Source organism: Erythrolamprus reginae, chromosome 12, assembly GCF_031021105.1.
Source record: "Erythrolamprus reginae isolate rEryReg1 chromosome 12, rEryReg1.hap1, whole genome shotgun sequence".
Lineage (NCBI taxonomy): Eukaryota > Metazoa > Chordata > Lepidosauria > Squamata > Dipsadidae > Erythrolamprus > Erythrolamprus reginae.
In genome coordinates, this window is record NC_091961.1 from 12,689,499 (window position 1) to 12,713,033 (window position 23,535).

The 23,535-nt window shown below is 40.3% G+C and overlaps 1 protein-coding gene across 2 annotated transcripts in view; it reads right to left on the reverse strand.

The window, feature by feature from the left end:
• Positions 1-2,156: 2,156 nt before the first annotated feature.
• The window catches only part of DDHD2 (DDHD domain containing 2), a 46,622-nt gene continuing 25,243 nt past the window's right edge, over positions 2,157-23,535 (reverse strand). For both annotated transcript variants that reach the window (XM_070765212.1, XM_070765213.1), the window contains exons 6-18: positions 20,034-20,123; positions 17,932-18,064; positions 17,126-17,334; positions 13,849-13,916; positions 10,690-10,812; positions 9,881-9,976; positions 9,219-9,335; positions 6,876-7,031; positions 6,028-6,130; positions 5,266-5,439; positions 4,432-4,594; positions 3,812-3,933; positions 2,157-3,602 (exon numbers count right to left, since the gene is read on the reverse strand). In XM_070765212.1, coding sequence (XP_070621313.1) covers positions 3,852-3,933; positions 4,432-4,594; positions 5,266-5,439; positions 6,028-6,130; positions 6,876-7,031; positions 9,219-9,335; positions 9,881-9,976; positions 10,690-10,812; positions 13,849-13,916; positions 17,126-17,334; positions 17,932-18,064; positions 20,034-20,123 — 1,514 coding nt within the window. In that variant the 3' untranslated portion in view covers positions 2,157-3,602; positions 3,812-3,851. The remainder of the gene's footprint in view (positions 3,603-3,811; positions 3,934-4,431; positions 4,595-5,265; positions 5,440-6,027; positions 6,131-6,875; positions 7,032-9,218; positions 9,336-9,880; positions 9,977-10,689; positions 10,813-13,848; positions 13,917-17,125; positions 17,335-17,931; positions 18,065-20,033; positions 20,124-23,535) is intronic.

Below are 23,535 nucleotides of genomic sequence, written 5' to 3' on the forward strand. Positions count from 1 at the left end.
TCTCAGTGTGCAGTCTTGGGCTCTGTATTACAGGAGAGGTCTGATGATACCCAGGGTCCAGTCATGTCCATTCAAGTCATCCATTCATGTCCATCCAAGGACAGATGGTACAACTTTAATAATTTACTCCCAAAAATTCTGCTTTAAAATAGTAGCATGAGTGTGGTGGTGAAGTATTCTTTCAGAATTCAATGATTTTGTGCAACAGCAACAGCATTTTTCAAAACGGAGCAGTAGCTCAATCACTCACCAAGGAGATCAATATGCATTGAAAAAGGTATGAAGGGAGATGTCCGAAATCAGACACATGCATTGGCTGTTTTCCTGATACCCCTTAATAATTACAAAGGAATCTAGTGCCTCAATATTTGCCACTGGGGTGTAATATTTAAGAAGTCAAAATTAAATCTAGGAGACTAATTATATTAATTGCATAATTATTTGTTCTGCAGGGTGCCTCCTCTTGCAGGTTCACTTTTTCTGTATTTATGGCAATATTTTTAGGTTTGCATCCTCTACCATTGCGCTGCTCTGCAAAAGCTTGATTCTCAGCAATGCAAATTGGTTTAATTCAAAATAGTGTGATGACTCAAAGTTCATAGGACTGCATACTTCCATTTTTAGCTTTGCTTTTAGGGGGATTTTTAAGAGTTAAACTATAGTTCCACATCAATGTTGTTCCTTTAAAGCCATTAAAAAGTAAAGATACCCCTTTCAGTTCCTGTCCAACTTTAGGGCAGAGTGTTCATCTCTGTTTCCTGGGGAGGGAGCCAGTGTTGTCCTAAGACAACGCTGTTACCTTCCCATCAAAGTGGTACTTACGGTAGTTATCTACTTTTATTTGCATACTTTCGAACTGCTAGGTTGGTATGAGCTGGGGCAAGGAATGAGAGCATTTGCATGGATCTCAAGTCTTGATTCTGGATTGTTAGCTCTCCAACTGACAAGCTCAGCATGTTTAATTGCTGAACCATTATGCCCAGCGGTGGGCTATGAGCTGGAACGCTAAATTGTGCACGCCACCACTGCTCGTAAGTGCTTGCAGGACCAGCGCGATTTTCCTTCTGCACCTGTGCAGGTAGCAAAATCGTGCACGGAGCCGCAGGTGCACCCATTTCAGCATGCGCGGAAGCAAAAAAACCACCGAAACACAGGCGCACCTGTGGCTCCGTGCACAATTTTTCTACCTGTACAGGTGCAGAAGCAAAATCACGCTGGCCCCACAAGCACTTACGTTACGAGCCATGGCGACGAGCGCAATTTAGCATTCCGGCTCGTAGCCCACCGCTGATTATGCCCTTCCTAAACCACTACCCTAATAATAATGGGCAATATTCAGATATCCCCAAAAAGGTTTAGGAGTTTTTAACAGTCAATACATTCTCCACTTCTGGTTAAAGATAAAAAGGTAAGAACTTTCCTAAAAGGAAGCAATTTTTACAGTCTAATTAATTCTCATCAATACTCACCACAATACATTTTGTTGATTATGGTGGAATTTCTATGCAATGGATCAGTGCTTTATATCTCATAACTAATTTGTTACCTCTTGGTCCCTCAACTTGTACTCAGCTTGCAGTTTTGTGCATTTATCCAACTATAACAAGCTCCCATTTTTCAAAGGTATTTCCTTAGCTGGAAAAAGACCCAAAGTTCAGTATATCCATGCCATTACCCACATACTTTGTATTTAATCTTAGGGTCATTGGATGCAGCTGTGTTCATGTGAAATTGCTATTCTAACATCAGAAATTATGATCATTGTTTTTTTATACTATTCATACCATACAGAAGATTGCTAGTAGACACAGTCTAGAGTGAGATATATTTCTACCATGGATAGGTATAACAATTGCAAAATTTCCGGACTAATCAAATTTGTGCAGCATAACAGCACTAAGGTATTTTTAAAGTATCTGTGATTGCATTGTGAGATTAATCTTACACGTCCTTAAATCTCATTTGAACAACCAACCTATGGATGATGATATTACTGCCTTAACAAGATGAAACTACTTGAGATCACTGAGATTACTGTAAAGAAGTCAATCCTAATGATTTAACAACTGTGCTTATTAGAATGAGAGATAAAGAGGCCTAACGGTCAGTCAGGGTTCTCCTTGCAAAGATCAATAAATTCACCAAAGGCAGACAGCTGTTGGAAAAAAGTTAAATAACTTTTTTTTTTAAAAAAAGATAATATTTTACAAAGTGCAATAACTTCCAACTGCTTGACTTTACTGTTGATGCTCCAATTGAGAATTTGGTCATGTCAGATGGCATTCTGTTCAGCCACAAATGTAGCATTAGAGGCTGGAAAATTCAATGATGCAATAACAGTGCAAACATAACAGGAACAACTAAGTATCCTACACAGAATCGGAATACACAAGGTGAACAGAGTGTAGCAACAGTGTGATCAGATCCCACTTGCATACATGCTGCTTGCTGCTCCTTTGGCCAAGACTTGAAAAGAGATTTTTTGTAGAATTTGAGGTAAGTGAAAAGCAACTGACCACTTTGTGACAAAAAGGAAAAAGGTAATGCACAGTTGCAGGGCCCAACATACATACACCATGAAATCACAGGTGTGTTCCACAACTAGCCAGCCAAGATTATGTTGTGCATTGAATTTACACTGGCAGACTAAACCAGCAGTGTGAGCGGTCAGAATGGTCAGCCAATCACCCGGAGAGTTCCTAAGGAAACTTGCCAGTACAGCGCTGCCCTCATCTGGTGCTTGAAGAAACAACCTGCTGTCCAATGACCGTTGGGTAGAGGTTTCTAGGATGTGACCTCATTCTTGAGTTGCTTTCCAGAACCCAATTGCATGCATTAAAACAAGGGCTTATCAAATTGCTGTTTATGTGAAGTTTGACACCTCTCACCTCAGAACGTAAACACAGCTTCTACAACAATGTTTACATTATAATAACACAGGGAGAGGAATCACTCATCCATATCCTGATCGTTGTGAACAAGATCAAATTTACAAGCTTTGCCAGGTCTTCCTAGATAAGTAGTTATACGTTTTCCCCGCTTTAGAAAAGTAGACTGATAGGATTGCTACTGCTGGCATCATCATTGTCACCATCACCATCGTCATCATGCTTGTTTCAGAGAAGAATGGGACTTGGCTTGCCCAGCTTTTTGCTTTAACCTTGAGCCCTTTTTGAGTAAATCAGCAGCAGCAATAATGCAAAACAAAAATGAACTCTCCACAAACAATCTGACATGTAATGCTGAATGCTTGGTGTGGCCTCAGAAGAAGTGCTTAAGCCAAAATCCTTCATTGTCCATCACTCATCTTGAGAGTTTTCTAATGGAGACAAAATGTGAAATTCTAGCACCAATTTCAAGTCTTGACTAGTGCATAAACTGAAAGTGACACAACTGGTATTGACCAGATCTAAAAACACACTGGCTGTAGACAAAATCAGATCAGTTAATTCACAAGGGCCTAAGTATACCAGGAGTCGGACAGGATCTCAATGATCACTACCATCCCTGAATAGGATACTGAATTTTCCAGAGTTTCACACTGTCAGGAGGAAGCATGCTGGGCACATCAGATAAAAGAGGAGGACGGTGACACAGGACATCTGTAAAACATAAACAACACGGCACATCAGCTGCATTAGGTTAGCGTTTCACTGAAGGCAGCTGATCTTGAAGGGGGTCTGATTCAATGAAAACAGAAGGGATACAATATACACAGCAGGATAATTTCTAAATTTTCAGTTGCTTTTCGTCTTTCTCAAATGGTAGCTAGAGCCAACTGGGCCCAAATCAGAGAAACAAATAGACTTACATATTTCATATCCAGAGTTGTGCAGCTGGTCAGTTTGTTTCTACAAGAGGGGCTGATCCATGCTGATGCCCTTTGTTTGGTAAATTTCTTTCAACAACAATAATACTGTGTCTTCTGACTCCCTAGAAGGAGGGATAGAAAAAAGGAAAAAGAAATAATAGCTATTCATGATTGTCAAATTTCTGATGCACATATATCATACTTAGAATCCTAGCTATAATTAATATAATTGGCTAAATTTAACTCAGGGCATCACGTTTATCCCTATTTTACATAATTTGAAACTAAATGTGAAAGCAGTGAAGACTAAATGTAAGCCTAACTTCCATCTCAGCAATTGAAACAATACAATACAAAGGAGGGAGATACATAAATAGTCGTGAGCCTCTCAGAGAAGAATAGGAATGATGGAGAAGATGAAAGACAATATAGTCTTCAGAGAGAGCAAACTGGTTGGAAGGGTTGAGTTGGCTGATCTAGATTTCTAGGCTGGTGTCCTTCCTTCCTGGCTCCATGTGTGTCCTTTCCAAACCTGCACGCTTAGTGGAAGATCAGATCAATATCCTTAGTCACGGGCACTTGACAACCCCCCTCCAGCAAAACTATTGGACAGAGCTTACCAGTAACATAAATGGCCTTGCAGTGCAAATAAATATTCGTTAAAGCTTTCAATGGGTTTCTCTTGAAGCACGTAGTCAATGCGATGGCCCCCATTCAGCAGCCCCACATTAATCGGAGGTGGATCCTCTTTTGCTGATGTGGTTGGTTCCTCTGGCTTCTCCTCTGTATTCATAGGGAAGAAAACCAAATCAACCCACTTGCAGTCAGTGAACAGGCTAGTTAAACTAAGACCAGCCTTAATTTTCCCATGTAAGGCAACAGTGGCAGCTCAGTCTTATCTCCAATCCTGGCAAGTTTTAAGATTCGTGCACTTGAACTCTCAGCATTTCTCAACCAATTGAACTCCTCAGCCAGAATCTTGGGAGCTGAAATCTACAAGTCTTAAAAGTTGCCAGGTTTGGAGAGCCCTGCATATTCTCAAAAGAGCTTTCTTCATAAAATATTTTTAAAAAGTGGCGACTCTTGCCCACAAATACTTAGGTGGCAATTCCAATTGAAGCGCTAGAGTGCTCTGTGATCAGCCCTGGAAACTGCCCAATTCAGTCCAGAGGCCATTAGATTTCTCTTCACTCAATAGAGCACAAGGAGCCCTTAGCTGGTGCCAGGAGGCTCGTAGGCAATTCAGAATCTCTCAAATATAACCCACTGTATCAATATATTAATCTACATTATTTATCATCCCAAACCTTTATTCCAATGGGAGTTTTGTAAATGGGAAACCTGAATGCAAAACAGCTACAAAGCAACACAAAATGTGTTCCTTTACATGCAGCAAAAGTGACCAAACTTTCTGAATGTGCAAACCACAACTTAAATCTAGGCTTTAAACCAACCAGGCTGCTTCTCCATTCTGGTTTCAGCTTCCGATTCCTGTTCCACATCACCCGTGGCTCCTGCCTCCACAGCTGGCAATGATGTTCTGGTGAAGGACTGCCAAGCGGTCCTCAAAGAGCCCAGCAAGTTGTTTTTCAGGTCCATGCTCATCCGAGTGAGGCCTTCCTTCAATTCTGGAAAAAGAAAGAAAAAAAATCAAAACAAGAAAAAAGAGAAGATTGCATAGATGTGTAATCTAAATGCAGGTTTGAGATTAATGTCTATGGAACTTCTCATTCATCCAAGTAATAGTTGTCCCAAAGGTGCTTTTATTTTAAAGACAGCTGAAATGATTTGCTTCTCACCCAAGGAACTTCTTCAGTTCTAAATGGTGGGGAATGGAAATAATTTTTCTAAATCAATGTTCTCAACCAGGGTTTCAGCTCCCAGAATTCTCTAGCCAGCATGAATACCTTTGCAAGCATTCCTTCATACATTATAGGCAAAATTCTGAGAAGGTGCCTTCATACATGTATGATGGATGTGCCACCTATCATATTCAACTGAATCCCTAATTCTTGAATGGATAATGTAGGTATATCATGATAAGACTCCGCCCCAAGTCTTAGGAGAGGGGCGGCATACAAATCTAATAAATTATTATTATTATACATCACATGGAAAACTGGAGTTGGAGTCCCATTGAAGATCACTCATGATATATTTACATATGTAAGATATAGAAGGAACAATACTTTTTTCTTGCTGATTTGGTTTTTTACCTAAGTGCATCCTCTTTCGGCCCTTGTGGTGGGGAAGCAGCATGGGTTCGAATTCCACATCAGGAACAATCATGGGCTCAATCCTGTATGCTACTGGGTCAAACTACAAAAGAAAGGATTTTTGCAGGTATTACAATCTGTCCATTTTCTATACTACCTTTAATCCCAAAGGAAGTATGCAAACCATTTAAAAAAGGAAAAATAAATTAATGCCACAATTAAGTAAAAAATTATTAATTTTTTTTCGAAGCTGCAGGTCACATGTGGCTCTGTGGATCCTCTTTACAGATTGATATGAAAATCTGATGCATAATTTGCTTCTGAAATTCATTGCCAAAGAATCCTCATTTTAACAGCAATTTTGTTTGTTTAAATTTGTTATAAATATGTTTTTCCCCTTGACTTTGATTCCCCCCACTCTTTCTTTCATTTGGAAAACCTAAAGAATATTATTTTCAAGATGCTTAGGCACATTTTCATTTATACAGGCCAGAATTTGGAAGGATATATGTCTATAAGCAAAGTGCCACAGAATCTTGGTGTATCTACATTCCATCTCTTTGTTATGATTCTTGGTTTTCTTTTATCTTTTTTTCTAAGGCTGGCAGATTTGTTAATTTCTCATCAGTTACATGGATAACCAAAACCTTACTCCATGCTACGCAGATATCTGCCATCCTGTGAACAATATAAAGAACTGGAGCCAGTGTAAACTAGCTATATCTATATCAATTTCAATAAGACATGGATCAAATTAGCCATGATCCATTTGAACAGCAATGCAGTCCACTGTAATTTTCTCTTTGTATTCCTTGGATAAAGGAACAAGGAAAGATATTCAGACGTACGGGATGAAAGACATTGAAGAATCCTTTGCAGGTAGGCAGACTGTAGGTTGGATCAATCCTATTTACACCTCGTACAGTGAGAAACATACCAATGGGTGAGCCAAAAGCAAAAAAAATCTGTGGATTGTAGATTAGCTGAGGGTAGTTTGCAGAGACCTGGTAGAATAGAAATAGAATTGACAGTTTACAAGGAACAAGCAATTCCATCTATCCAAAATACTAGCATATGTCAATTCAATTAACATATATCAAGAATTTACTTCCTCTTTATATCATTACTGATCTGTGGCCAAACAGAAAAATGCTGCTAAAAAAGAAAAGGCTTATCTTTCCAGGGCACCTTCCCTTCAAGACATGTATCTAAAAGCTTCAGAATTTCAGACAGTCCTTCAAGCTACATATTGTATTTTTTGAAACAGGAAAGTATTTTGTAGCTTGGGCATTTGCATAATGAGTTATGGAATTCAGCAGCTCACAAAGGCTGGACAGATAGTCAAGAAGCAAGAATGAAAGAATATAAAGAAAGATAGCAAAGGATAAAAAGAATGGGCATTTAGTGTGATACTTCTACCTCCACCAGAAGGATCTGATATGAGATAATATGGTCTGGGCTTAGGTCTTGGCCCAATCAGCAGGGGTCACAAAAAATACTTCACATAATCTATATAACTGTAAAAATTTTGCCTTGCATGACTTTTTGAAAAAGTTATAGATTTTTAAAAAAATATTTTATTTACAAATACACAATGAATACATATAGTTGCGATAGACAATTAAAACATTCCAAGTTACAGCAGATAATAATCATGTCAGATTATAGTCTAAACAATATACTTTGACAGTATACTAAGACAATTAAACAAAAGGTCTATGAACATACAAACATACAAAAGAAAGGGAAAGAAAAGAGTAAAAGGAAGAAAGGAGTGGGCGGGTGTATGTTAGATCTGTATTGAGATTGTGAGCTAGATATATTTTCTGCAGCTCATTTCCTTATATCCAATATTTGTAATTATAGATAAGTAAAAGAAAGTGATGAATAAATCAGGATAATGAGATTTTAAGAACGCCAGTCCAATTTTAAAGTAAATATCAATGTCTCTGGCATCTATTGAAAAAGAAGGTAAGGTTTAATACCAGATTTGTGTCTGTTTGAGTATATACAGTTCTTGTCATTTGTTAGGCAAGTTGTTCTTTTTTTCCTAGCCAACAGTAGAAAGGATCCCAACAGTTATTAAATGAGGACTCAGTACTATTTCTAACTGCCATAGTTAAATTAGTCATTTCTGCACAATATTTGATTTTCCCCTATTATTAAGTCATCTTGGGGTATATCTTCATTTTTCCACCATTGTGCGAAGGCTAATCTGGCTGCTGTAGTTATATGAATAATTAGGTGAACTTGATTTTTTGAAAGATTTTGTCTTTTGTCTATAACGAAGTTATAGATTTTTTAAATTATATTTTTAATGTATTACAGGTAGTCTTTGACTTATGACCAGAATTTCCATTGATGAGCAAGACCGTTATTAAATGAGTAGCATCTATTTTATGAACTTTTCTTTTACCATGGTCCTTAAGCAAATCAATGCAGTTGTTAAATGAATCACAGAGTCATTTAGTGAAACCAGCTTTCCCCACTGACACTGCTTGCTGGAAATCAGCTGCAAATGATGATCAAAGGACCCTGGGATGCTGAATACATGCCAGTTGCTAAGTGCCTGAATTTTGATCAGGTGGCCATGGGGATTGCTGTGACAGCCATAGGTCCAAGGACAAGTTGTCAATCACTTTTTTCAGTGCTGCTATACATTGATCAGCTGCTAAACAAATGGTTATAAGCCAAGGACTAACTGCATTTAAATAAAATGTAAAGCAAAGAAACACCAGAAGACCATAATGTATGCTCCGAGTCCTCGGAGAGGGACAGAATACAAATCTAATAAATGAATGAATGAATGAATGAATGAATGAATGAATGAATGAATGAATGAATGAAAGAAAGAATGAATGAATGAATAAATAAATAAATAAATAAATAAATAAATAAATAAATAAATCTCTGCTTCTCTACAGCATTCAAGAATTCAGTAATTGTACTGTGCAATGTGATCTTGGTTGTCTGGTCCCAGATTAGTTTTACGTGTGAATTCAGCTATCATAGTTTATTGAACACAGAGTTATTACTCCAAGTAGTACTTGCATGAAGTGTAAATTCAGATCGTGTATATTTTGTAGCCTGGTCATTACCTTGGTTCAGCTAAACCTTCTGAACACTTCAACCAAATTCAACCTTTATATCTATGATGCAGTTAATGGGAGGTTGTTGTCTATTAAAGTTACCTGCCCCGTTACAACACCCGGATGTCTGCAACTGGTTTCTGCACATGTGGGTGTTGTAGATGTTTCCTGATTAGCATCTCCGCCTTCCTCAGCAGCTCCAGAAGATAGTCTCAAAGTCTACAATGAAAATTGGTCCGTTAATACGATCAACTTCATTTTATGACTTTCTTTGTACCAGTTTTTAAGTAAATCAATGGCTTGCTATGGGCCACTTTAATTTAATTAAACTTTTGCTCAAAATTGGAAGTCATTGCTGGTTTGGGGGAAAATGTTGTAAAATGGGATCATATGATTGTGGGACACTGCAATTTAGCCATGAATAGTAGGCTGTTTGCAAAGTGCCTAACATGCAGTCACATGACCACAGGGGTGATGGTCAGAACTTCAGAACCAGATTATAAGTATCCTCAGGGAAGTCTATTGTAACTTCAAATAGTCACTAAGTGACCCCTCAAAAGTCAAGGACTACTGTAGCTAATAGAAAACACAATACCTTTAATTTCAAGGTAGAAACAAGAAAGCAAAAATGAGAGAACATTTTCCTTTTGATTTAGGTGACGAAATTAACATAGCATGTCCTATGTTCCCAAAACATAACCTTATTGAAGAAATGTCCTTGAATAAACATATTTCAGTGGCTCAAAGGCTTACACAAGGCATACCTGATAGTTGCTTCTCTTCCTTAAATAGTGCAGGATCTTGATTCTGGGTCCCAAGGGGATCCGCATCTCTTTAAGCTCCTTGTCTGTGCACAAGGCCTGCACATAAAAATTCCATACTCAGAAACACAGTTCTACTATAAACAGGACACAAAAAGGAAGAGGGAAAGGGGTGGGGCTTAGGCTGTCCTTCTACATGGCAATTTCAAGAGGCAACTCACTCAACTTTCTAAAACCAACATACTAATCCCAAACAAAGCAAAGTGAGTCTGCAAAGCCCAGAATCGGGAAACACTGCAGAAAAGGTTACAAGTGAGCCACAGTCTGTAAGCTTTTCCATAAGCAAATCCTGTGACCTTCCCTAGTTCACAGACTAAGTCCTGTTGCCCAAGAGGCAATGACTTTGAAATGTCACACTACAAAAGAGTAAGAATGGGAATAACAAAGTACTTCCACAAAGATTCTAACACAGGACAAATGGTCTCTGTGTTTTAAATAATGCTGTCATTAACTATAATACTGGGACATTCTTGTGTAAGCAGTTGGAGTTGTAAAGCAAGATAGAAGTAATATAAATAAAATAGGAAAGGCAGGATAATATTTCTTGCCAAAGAAGTATCTCATTCTGAACATGAACTATCCCAGAGGATGATCCCAAGTAGACCCAAACAAAAATTCAATGGAAAAACAATGTTCATCCAGATCTACTATCCTCTGGTAATTATTGACCAAGAAGCCATGCTGAAGACAGGTGTATAAAAACTCGCAGCATCCATTTTCTAGGTAACAGAACCAACCCCCGTTTCATTTACCAAGGCGCGATTGTCCATTTTTTCCTTCTCAAACAGAGTATAATATTCAGAAAGATCAAGTTCTGCTAAGACGTCCTTTATCGATTTGTTGACTTCCTGATCCATTGCCAGTCTTTGTAATCCCTGTGAAAAGTTAATTGGGAAAAGTTAATAATTTTAAGGGTCCTGGTTTCCGTCAGGTTAGGATGTAAGCATATTATCAATGAAATAAATGATCAAAGTATAGAATTTTACAAATGATTCTCCTAATAATGAGTTGTAGAACTTGTTTGGTTAAGGCCTCAGATTAGAAACCTGGAGACTTCTGAATTCTAGTCTCCTTCCTCTGCCCTTAGGTAGAAAACCAGGTGTATGACCTTGGGCCAGTTACCCAGGCAGTTGTAAACCACCTTTATTTATTTTATTTTATTTTATTTTATTATTTATTTTATTTATTTTGTCCTATACATAATACACATTGAAGAGAAAGATATGTAATAATATAAGTAAAGAAAAGAATAGAAGAAAAGATATAAAAGTATAGGTGAACATATTTGAAAGGGAGAAAAGATAAATGAGATAAGGAGAGAAAATTGGATGGGACGGAAGGCACACTGGTGCACTTATGCACGCCCCTTATGCACGCCCCTTGCCAAGAAAACTGCAAGGACTTGTCCAGGAAGTCTCCGAGAATTGGATAGAATCAATCAATAAATGAATCAATAAATAAATAAATGAACAAACAAAATGGTTATTCCAAGTTCAATCATGCTTAGAGCACAACCACTGAAATCAATGGAGCATGTCAATATTTATATATGGTGATACTCAGTCATCAGTCATCCATGTCATGGTTGTCCCAAAGATGAGAAGCAAAACATCTTCAAAGAAAAAACCAGAAAGTCCAGTTGCCCCTTGAAAAAAGCACCTTTGGGATGTCAACCTTTACTACTTTTGAAGTCCACTGTTTCAATGGGTTTAACTAAACATATATAGCTGCCTATCACAGGCAATATCTCTGGGTGGCTTACAATTCAATAAAATAAAATAAAATGCAATTAAAAATATTAAATGCAATTTAAAACACTAAGAACACTGAATTCAAATCTAATCCAGCCCGAGAATGCTTAATGTCCTATAATTTCATTAAGGAAAACAATTAAAGATTTATTTAATCCTCCTACAGACAGATAGCAAAACGTTTACTGATAGCTGAAATTCTATATCGCCATGTACGGGTAATCCTGGTAGACCACAATTGAGCCCAACATTTCTGTTGTGATACATTTGTTAAGTGAATTTAGCCCCATTTTATGACCTTTCTTAGCACAGTTGTTAAGTGAATCACTGCGGTTGATAAATTAAAAACTTGGTTATTAAGTGAATCTTTAAAGTGACCTTTAAAGCCCTACATGGCATTGGACCAGAGTACCTCCGGAACCACCTGCTACTGCACGAATTCCAGCGACCGATAAGGTCCCACAGAGTTGGCCTTCTCTGGGTCCCATCGACCAAACAATGTTGTTTGGTGGGCCCCAGGGGAAGAGCTTTCTCTGTGGTGGCCCCGGCCCTCTGGAACCAACTCCCCCCGGAGATTAGAACTGCCCCCACCCTCCCTGTCTTTCGTAAACTACTCAAGATTCACTTATGCCGCCGGGCATGGGGGAGTTGAGATATTCCTTCCCCCTAGGCCATTACAAGTTATGCATGGTATGTTTGTGTGTATGTTTGGTTTTATAATAATGGTTTTTACTTGTTTTATTAATTGGATTGTTACATGCTGTTTTTTTATCATTGTTGTTAGCTGCCCCGAGTCTACGGAGAGGGGCAGCATACAAATCCAATAAAATAAAATAAAATAATCTGGCTTCCTCATTGACTTTGCTTGTCAGAAAGCTGCAAAAGGGGATCACAAGATCTTGGGAGACGGCAATGGTCATAAATATGAACCAGTTGCCAAGCATCTGAATTTTGATCACATGATCATGGGGATGCGGGAAAAGTCGCCAACTGTATGAAGTCATTTTTTTTAGTGCCATTGTAACTTTGAACAGTCACTAAGCGAACTGTTCTAAGTCGAGAATGACCTGTCAAGACTAAGCTTCATTAGAATCAATGATAATTTTTTTTACACAGGTTTTGCTATAATCCTCTTCCAGTGGAATTTCCAAAAATTTGCTCTGAATGTTCCCATCCCATATTTCCTTAGAAAACCCTTGGAAATCTGTAAAGATTAGTGCCTTTCTCAAAACTAGGGAACAACCAAGTTGAGCAAAAGTCATATGATGGTTGTCGCAAACGTGCTTTTTCAAGAGTCAACTGGACTTTCTGATTTTTCTTTGTGGATGTTTAGCTTTTCAACCAAGAAGCTTCTTCAGCTCTGACTGAATGGTGGGGAATTCCACCATCTATTCCCCATCATCTAGTCAAAGCTGAAGAAGCTTCTTGGATAGGAAGCGAAGAGTCTTCAAAAGAAAAACCAGAAAGTCCAGTTGCCTCTTAAAAAAGCATCATGACCTGGATGACTGAGTATCTCCATAGACCATTTATAGAAACATAGAAGTCTGATGGCAGAAAAAGACCTCATTGTCCATCTAGTCTGCCCCTATACTATTTTCTGTATTTTATCTTAGGATGGATCTATGTTTATCCCAGGCATGTTTAAATTCAGTTACTGTGGATTGACCAACCACGTCTGCTGGAAGTTTGTTCCAAGGATCTACTACTCTTTCAGTAAAATAATATTTTCACATGTTGCTTTTGATCTTTCCCCCAACTAACTTCAGATTGTGTCCCCTTGTTCTTGTGTTCACTTTCCTATTAAAAACACTTCCCTCCTGGACCTTATTTAACCCTTTAACATATTTAAATGTTTCGATCATGTCCCCCCTTTTCTTTCTGACCTCCAGACTATACAGATTGAGTTCATTAAGTCTTTCCTGATACGTTTTATGCTTAAGACCTTCCACCATTCTTGTAGCCCGTCTGACTGCACTGTTCACCCATTTTGAGACTGTCAGAAATCACTACCCCTAAATCCTTTTCTTCTGAAGTTTTATGGACTACCTGACTGACAGCATTTCTGAAGTTATCTTGGCTAAATGAAAGCACACTATGATAATATCAGTGAACCTTGAGCTTATCAAAATTTGAAACAACAGAATAAATACAAACATATACCTCTTTTTTTCCTTGCTCATCAGCTGTCAATTTCTGATTTGTGAGAAGATCAAATAATATAAGAGACCCTAAGGAGACATCATGAGCAGGTATCAGTGTCTTGGAGAAAATCACAAATTGGGGGGGCGGGGGAGTTAGAACTTGCAAAAAGGTTTCAACCTTCTCAAAAAAATATAGATACATAATTCTTGTTAGTTTAAAAAAATTGAGAAATTATTGATTTTACAATTGGAAAAGTGGAACAAATGGAGGAAACTATTTTTTTTAAAAAAATCTATAACATAGGAATCTTATCCTCAAGGTTTTTTTTAACTTTGTACCAAAAAAAGACAAATCCCCTTCAAATGTTTATGTTCTAATTATTACTTTTTGCTATACAAAAATGTATTATCAGTATATCCCCCACTAGACATAAAAATGCAAGGAGAAAAATAAATCTCCTAGTCCTGCAAATGTTTAATCAAGTAGGAAAAATACATTACATTCTGAAAAGTCAGAAAAAACCAGAATATGCTGCATCCCAGGAACACAAATATCTAGTTTCAATACAAGATTTTAAATGGATTTTAAGAATACAGTGGTACCTCGAGATACGAGTTTAATTCGTTCTGGACCTGCGCTCTTAAGTCGAGCAGCTCTTATCTCGAACGACTTTTCCCCATAGGAATTAATGTAAATAATTTTAATTGGTTCCAGCCCTCAAAAAACTCACAAAGTTAGTCTAAATTATGCAAAAAGACATTGCAAGAATAAATGTAACTTTACTTATTAATAAGATGATAAGCTGAGAGCTTTCCTTCCCTTCCTCTTTTTACCCAAAACAATCAACATGGCAAACTTTTATTTTTATTCATTAAACTGTAGTTATTTATTCAACTTCACTGCCACCCAATCCTGTAGAGGGAGGAAAGAAGGGAGGAAGGAAAAGGAAAGCAAGAAATGGAGGGAGGAAAGGAAGGAAGGAAAGAAAGAAAGGAAGAAAGAAAGGAAGAAAGAAAGGGTGAAGGGACAGGAACAGAGAAAGGAAGCAAGGAAACTTATGAAAGGGGAGAGTAACTTCACTGCCACCCAATCCTGTAGAGGGAGGAAAGAAGGGAGGAAGGAAAAGGAAAGCAAGAAATAGAGGAAGGGAAGGTAAAAGAGAGAAAGAAAAAGAGCAAGAAAGAAAGCAAGAAAGAGAGAAAGAAAGAAAATGAAAGAGAAATAAAAATAGAGAGGGAGAATGAAAGAAATGGAAGGAGGGAAGGAAGGAGAGAAAGCAAGAGAAAGAAAGAAAGCAAGAGAAAGAAAGAAAGAAAGAAAGAGAAAGAAAGAAAGAGAAAGAAAAAAGAATGAAAGAGCAAGAGAGCAAGAGAGAAAAAGAAAGAGAGAGAGAAAGAAAGAAAGGCAACTTCAAAGAAAGGCTCACTGAGCATCTCTCACTCTCTCTCTCTTTCTATCCCTCTCTCTTTCTCTCCCCCCTCTCCCCCCCTTTCCCTCTCTCTTTCTCTCTCTCCCTCTCTCTTTCTCTCCCCCCTCTCCCCCCTTTCCCTCTCCCCCCCCAGGCCGGCAGCGATGTTTTAAAACAGCCGCGCCGTTTGCGAGCTAATTCCTGAGGTGCGGAAGTTCGCCTTTGGCGTTTGGGCCACTCGGAATGTGAAATTCAAAACAGCGTTCGGATCCCGCCACCCCCAGCAGAAGCCAAGGACCCCCAGAGTGGGGCGGCAGGGGAGGCGACCGCCTCTCCACTCACCAAGTGCCGGGATACGAGCCGAGAAGAGCCGGGCTGGCTTACTTTCCTTCCTTCCCGCGCTGATGCAGAGCCACTCGAACAAAGCGTCACGCCCCCCTGACGCTTTTGGCGGCAAAAGAGCCCAGCGTCGCTTCGGAAGCCGCCGAAAGCATCAGAGGGGCGCGACGCTTTGTTCGAGTGGCTCTGCATCAGCGCGGGAAGGAAGGAAAGTAAGCCAGCCCGGCTCTTCTCGGCTCGTATCGCGGAGAGGGGCGGCATACAAATCCAAGTAATAAATAAAATAAAATAAAAAAATGTCTCTCCTCTCCCAGCTCTTATCTCGAGTAGCTCTTAAGTTGAGCAGCTCTTATGTCGGGGTTCCACTGTAATAGGTAATAAGGGATCCAGTTTGTCCTGTCCCGTATATACTGGCATTTGAGAGAGCTCATTCCCAAAATTTATTTATTGATTTATAAAATGTAGATGCCGCCCATCTTACCTTATACCAAATGAGATGATTTTAGAAGTCCTTACACCAAACAAGACCATTACTGACTAGACTAGCATTTCCAAACTTTCTAGCTTTTGTTACTAGGGGAGGAAGGGGGAGAAGGGTCCATGCACGCAGCTCCATTTGTGTGAGCAATGCACCCATGTGCTCACTGTTCATGTAAGTGGAACATGTGTATACAAGCTTGCCCACTGCTCACAGAAGTCATATGCCATTTCTGCAGCCCGTGGGTCATGTCCTCAAAGTTGGGGATCCCTGGACTAGATTACCTAGATGTAGTCACCTGGGATTTCCAGCAGCATCTTTTCCAAGCCCTACCTAGAGAGGTCAGAGACTGAGTTTGGAATAATCTGAAAGCAAGACAAGGACCCTATTTTCGGGACCGTCTGCTGCCTCATATATCCCAGTAGCCAGTTAGGTCACACAGAGTTGGCCTTCTCCAGGTCCCGTCGGTCAGACAATGTTGACTGATGAGGTTAGGGAAAGAGCCTTCTCTGTGGCGGCGGCGGCCTTCTGGAACGAACTCCCTCTGGAGATATGTACCGCCCCCTCCTTCCTGGTCTTTTGCAAAGCCTTAAAAACCTATCTTTGCTGGCAGGCATGGGGGCTATGAGTGATGAGATTGTCTCTGGCCGATATGAGATACGATTGGATTGGATGAATGTATGTGAGTGTTCATGGTTTTTTAAAAATGTTCTTAGCAAGTTTTCATATTTTAGAGATATTAGATTTCTTATATATTGTTATATTAATATTGTATGCCTCCCTGAGTCGCCTCGAGGAGGGCGGCATAGAAATCTAATAAATAAATAAATTATGAATTGCTCAAGATCATTAATACTTGATTAAAACAATGTATTTGGTTTTAATTCTTCTTTTTTCCTGTGATTTGTATATGTTTCAATTGTAAATTAATTTAAGATAATTATGCATATATTGTTTTCTCTCTAGAAATTATTTTCTATGTTGATCAAAGAGTCCAAAACATTTCTATATTGTAAATAATATATTGTATGCTGATAGGTTTTGTATAAAAGTAACTAAAATAATTATACCTAAGCTATGGCCAGCTATGGAGACGCCTCCTTTGAAATCAGGATTTCTCTCCAAAAAGAGCAGGTAGATCCGGTTCATTTCTGATGCAACCGTATCCACAATGGTTTGACAGTAGGTAGAGCTGTTGTAGAAAAATACATCTAGGATGGTGTCATTGATGAAGTGACGTAAGCGGTTGATGCTCGGCAAGGTGATTCTCTCCAAATTTCTGTGAATAAGGCAGAAGAGGACATTTAGAAAGAAGTGATTTAAACAATCCCGACTGACCACTGTCATTTTCCCTCTTAGTATACCAACTTCTATATTCTGCCACTGAAGTTTTTGTTATAGAAAGGAGGCTTCACTACAAAAGCTGGATCAAAATAAAACTCACTAATAAAAATACTAAATTACTTGTTTTATGGGTTTTATTAATCCATAAGCACAATTGATTTCAATGAACTTCCAAAACAACATCATGAGAATTGACCTGCAAATTATTTGTTTGTAATGTCTACATCTACCACACAATTCTAGAAAAAGATGATTTGTGGGTTGGGCTGGGTTGGCTTTGCTTGGCTTGGTTAGATCACAGGATGCCTAGAAGAGTGGGATAATATATCAACCTCTGAGACTAAGGAAATCAGATCTATTTTATCTATTTTATATATATTGTACAGAGTCTCCAAAAGTCTAAAATGCAGACAATCTATCTTTATTGCCTGCTCTTGCCAGTTACAATTGTAGCATTTTATTAAATGAAAAATATCTTTGTAGATCTCAGGCTATCATCAACCCAAACAGAAGCATTGCACAATGCACTTACACATCTACTCCTGTATGTAAAGTACTGTGCCAGTTCACTGGGATAAATTCAACTCGACCGATCTGTTGTTGTTCCTGAGCTTTCTTGAAATGTGTTGATAGCATGTTCAGGGAAACGCTGCGGAAGTCATTGACTAAAGAAGAAGAAGCAGACACTATTTGGAATCAAGTTAGCTATTACTGCACACCTAACAATGGGGAAGGAAAATTCAAGACCAGAAGTAGACTCAAATGGGAAACTAGAACAGAAAGAAGGGATCAATTCCTCTTTCTCAGCATCGTTTATTAGATTTTTATCCTGCTTTATTACAAGTAACTCAAGGCACAACAACTACAAAAGGTGTGTTGGGTTGAGACAGTGACTGCCCCACCCCAGTCACCCAGCTAGCTTTCCTGCCTAAGTGGGGACTAGAAGTCAAAGTCTCCTGGTCTCTGTACCAGATTGATCCAATTTATTTTTAGGGGGAACAGCCACAATAAATGCAGAGGTAAGGCTTATCTACATTTCATCTACTGTAATCTTAGTGTTTGTAAAAATTGTGCTTTCAAATCAATTTTGGCTCCTGGTTACTCCATAGAGATGACTATGAATTTTTTGGGAAATAAGTTTGCTCTTGTCTTATTAAGAAGATAAGAACTGGCCCCAACTGGCTTGTGCCTAAGGTGGGACTAGAATTCAACAATTCCTATCTAGTTCCTGTAAATCACTACATCTACTGGCTCTGTAAGCAGTTTGCAACTCTTATATACTGGTATTTATTAAAAAGAGAAGCCATTAGTCCTAGCAGTAACAGCAATTGCCTGATTCTTGTTTTTCTCTCCAATTCTGATTCTGGAAATCTAGCATATCCACAGATACATTTTCTCAGATTTGTAAGAAGTCCCCCTTAGAAGCCTCATCATTGGCATACAGGTAACTTCTATAACAAGGTTACTTCACCAAACCACACTTATACAATCCATTTTATGGAATCTGTGCAGTGGGACCATTTTATGCAATAGGACAAGATGGACTTGAAACTCATTAATCTTAAAATATAGATTCATTGTAAAAAAAGGAAAATGTCCAAACAACTGCTTCAACTGCTTCTTCATTTAAAATTTAAAATGATAACAGCATTATGTAAACATTACTTTAGGGAACCTGGTCTTGCAAATGATGTCATTTCTCAAGTCCCACTTCCTACAATACTAATCAAGATTTCTTGGTGCACAATGTAATTTATATTTTCGCAAATCTTGAGTCATAGGTTTTCATGGATCACAGTAAACAGAAACACAATCTTTATGTTTTAAAAATGTTGTAAAATTAATTCCCAACAAAAGAATTCCATGTAGTTGAGGGCTCCCTAATATGAAGCAACAATTATCATTTGCACACATCTTTTTTTGGATTCTGGCTCATCTCCAGGTAATTGCAACAGTAGCTAGAAATAAATGATTTCCCAACATCAACCAAGTAGATTAGGGTGATGATAACAATGCTAAACTTATAATTATTGTGGAATAAAAGCAACTAAAAGCCATTGATATAAAGTAGTAGTTATGAACAGGTAGTCCTCAACTTAATTTGGTGATTGTTCAAAGTTATAACACCACGGAAACAAATGGCTTAGGGAAAGCCCTCACACTTGTGAGTATTGTGGCATCCCCATTGTCATGTGATCAAAATTCAGATGCTTGATAGCTGGAATATATTTATGCTAAGGCAATATGATCTTCACCTTCCTAGTTGGCTTCCAATGTGCAAAAAAATTGGTGGGAAGGGTTTGAATTGGATTTCTTTAATTATTGTAATTCACTTAACAATGAATTTGCTTAAAAACCATGTCCAGAAAATAGCAAAATTGAATACAACTCTTTTAAGAGCCAGGTTGCTTAACAACTGAAATCCTGATCCCAGTTGTGTTATTAAGTCAAGGGTCATTTATATTAGTAGCTCAGGTCTGCAAGCAATCTAGCATCCACTTGTACAGAAGGACAAATTTAGGGAAATTTGGCCTTATATTGTTAAAGGACATGGCAATAATACCTGTCCATTCAACACACACACCAATTCTATTTGGGGATGCAGAACCAGTAACTTTTCTTCTTTGCACTTACCACACTGAACGATACTCCGGAATCGTATATCACAAGCTGGTCCAATTCCATGAACAACAAAAACTAAATGATCAATTTGTGCTGGTTCCCCTGAAACAAAAAACCAAGAACCTATTTATGTTGCTGTTTCCAAAAAGATACCAAATCTTATTATATCTTAAGAGTCTTGGTTATTTGCAAATTTAAAATTCTGGAACGAGATTAAACATTTGATAATATTGAAGCTTATTCCAGTTGATATTATTTTTCCAATGGAATGGAAGGGGATAGGGCTATAGCAGAGTGGAGTGAAACAGAACAGAACAGAATAGCTTCATTTGGCCAAGAGTGATTGCATACACAAGGAATTTGTCTCTTGTGCAGAAACTCTCAGTATAAATGCAAAATAATAGAATTATCAATCAATTACAATAGAGCTGGAAGGAACCTTGGAGCTCTTCTAGTCCAATCCCTTCTTAAGCAGAAGACCCTATACCAGTGATGGCGAACCTATGGCACAGGTACCACAGGTGGCACGTGGAGCCATATTTGCTGGCACACAAGCTGTTGCCCCAGCTCAGCTTCAACATGCATGCGTGTGCCGGCAAGCTGATTTTTGGTTCACAGAGGCTCTGGGAGGGGTTTTTTGGCTTCCAGAGAGTCTCTGGGAGGATGGAGGAGGGCATTTTTACCTTCCCCCGGCTCTGGGGAAGCCTTTGGAGCCGGAGAAGGGTGAAACATGAGCCTACGGGGCCCATCAGAAATTGGGAAACAGGCCTTTTCCAGCTTCCAGAGGGCCTCAGGAAGCCAGGAAGCTGTTTTTGTCCTCCCCAGGCATTGAATTATGGGTGTGGGGGCTCACACATGTGCGATAGTGCATGCCCATGCTCTTTCGGCACCTGAAGGAAAAAAGGTTCACCATCACTGCCCTACACCATTTCAGACAGGTTGCTTCTCTCCTTGATTAGTTTCCATCCAATGTTGCTTTTTCTGCCCGTGAATGCTTTGGAAAATAAATTGATCCATGGAATACTGCTGTCATGTCCCCCCTAGTCCTTCTTTTCTCTAGACTAGCCAAACTCAAATCCTACAATCATTCTTCATATGTTTTAGTCTGCAGACCTTTAATCATCTTAACTGCTCTTCTTTGCACTTTTTCCAAAGTCTGGACATCTTTTTTGTAATGTGGTGACCAAACCCGGATGCAATATTCCAAATATGATCTTATTATTTATTTATTTATTTATTTATTATTTGGATTTGTATGCCGCCCCTCTCCGAAGACTCGGGGCGGCTCACAACAAGTGAAAAACAATCCAATACAATCCAATTAATTAAAATATTATGAGTTTAAGAAAATCCCCTATACTAACATACACACATACAGGCATACCATATATAAGTTCAACGTGCCCAGGGGAGATGTTTAGTTTCCCCATGCCTGACGGCAAAGGTGGGTTTTGAGGAGTTTACGGAAGGCAGGAAGAGTAGGGGCAGTTCTGATCTCTGGGGGGAGTTGGTTCCAGAGGGCCGGTGCCGCCACAGAGAAGGCTCTCCCCCTGGGGCCCGCCAACCGGCATTGTTTAGTTGACGGGACCCGGAGGAGGCCCACTCTGTGGGACCGAATCGGTCGCTGGGATTCGTGCGGCAGAAGGCGGTCTCGGAGATATTCTGGTCCAGTGCCATGAAGGGCTTTAAAGGTCATAACCAACACTTTGAATTGTGACCGGAAACTGATCGGCAGCCAATGCAGACTGCGGAGTGATGGAGAAACATGGGCATACCTGGGTAAGCCCATGACTGCTCTCGCAGCTGCATTCTGCACGATCTGAAGTTTCCGAACACTTTTCAAAGGTAGCCCCATGTAGAGAGCATTACAGTAGTCGAACCTCGAGGTGATGAGGGCATGAGTGACTGTGAGTAATGAGTCCCGGTCCAGATAGGGCCGCAACTGGTGCACCAGGCGAACCTGGGCAAACGCCCCCCTCGCCACAGCTGAAAGGTGGTTCTCTAATGTGAGCTGTGGATCGAGGAGGACGCCCAAGTTGCGGACCCTCTCTGAGGGGGTCAATGATTCCCCCCCCAGGGTAATGGACGGACAGATGGGATTGTCCTTGGGAGGCAAAACCCACAGCCACTCCGTCTTATCCGGGTTGAGCTTGAGTCTGTTGACACCCATCCAGGCCCCAACAGCCTCCAGGCACCGGCACATCACTTCCACCGCTTCGTTGACTGGGCATGGGGTGGAGATGTAAAGCTGGGTATCATCGGCATATTGATGATACCTCACCCCATGTCCTTGGATGATCTCACCCAGCGGTTTCATGTAGATGTTAAATAGCAAGGGGGAGAGGACCGACCCCTGAGGCACCCCACAAGGGAGAGACCTCGGAGTCGACCTCTGACCCCCCACTAACACCGACTGCGACCGGCCAGAGAGGTAGGAGGAGAACCACTGAAGCACAGTGCCTCCCACCCCCAACCCCTCCAACCGGTGCAGAAGGATACCATGGTCGATGGTATCGAAAGCCGCTGAGAGATCGAGGAGCACCAGGACAGAGGATAAACCCCTGTCCCGGGCCCGCCAGAGATCATCCATCAACGCGACCAAAGCGGTTTCTGTGCTGTAACCGGGCCTGAAGCCCGACTGCTGGGGACCTAGATAATCGGCTTCTTCCAAGGACCGCTGGAGCTGGAGTGCCACCACCTTCTCGACAACCTTCCCCATGAAGGGAAGGTTGGAGACTGGACGATAGTTGTTGAGTACTGCTGGGTCCAGGGAAGGCTTCTTGAGGAGGGGGCGCACAAGCGCTTCTTTATAGAGTGATGGAAAAACTCCCCTCCCCAAGGAAGCGTTGGTAATCTCCTGGGCCCAGCTCCGTGTCACCTCCCTGCTGGCCGAGACCAACCAGGAGGGACACGGATCCAGTAAACAGGTGGCGGAACTCACAGCTCCAATGGCCTTGTCCACTTCATCAGGTGTCACCAGATCAAACTCTTCCCAGACAGGTGGACAAGTACGTGCCCCAGTCACCTCGACTGACTCGTTGTCAGTCGACTCTGTTTTACAATTGGAGTCGAGGTCGGCCCGGATCTGAGCGACTTTATCAGCGAAAAACGTGTTAAACTCCTCGGCACTACTCTGCAAGGGCTCCCCAACTCCCCCCTGGTTAAGAAGGGAGCGGGTCACCCTAAACAGAGCGGCCGGGCGGGATTCCGCTGATGCAATCAAGGCGGCATGGTACGCGCATCTTGCCGCCTTGAGCGCCACTTTGTAAGTCTTAATAAAAGCTCTTACAAGTGTTCGATCAGATTCAGACCTACTCTTCCTCCATCGCTTCTCTAGACGTCTCTTTTGGCGTTTCAACTCCCGGAGCTCCTCGTTGAACCATGGGGCTCTACGGGGTCTAGCGCCACGGAGAGGTCGCAAAGGCGCAATCCGGTCGAGAGCCTCCGCAGCAGCCGTATTCCAGGCCTCCGCAAGAGACTCCACCGAACTGTGGATGAGTGCCTCTGGAATAAC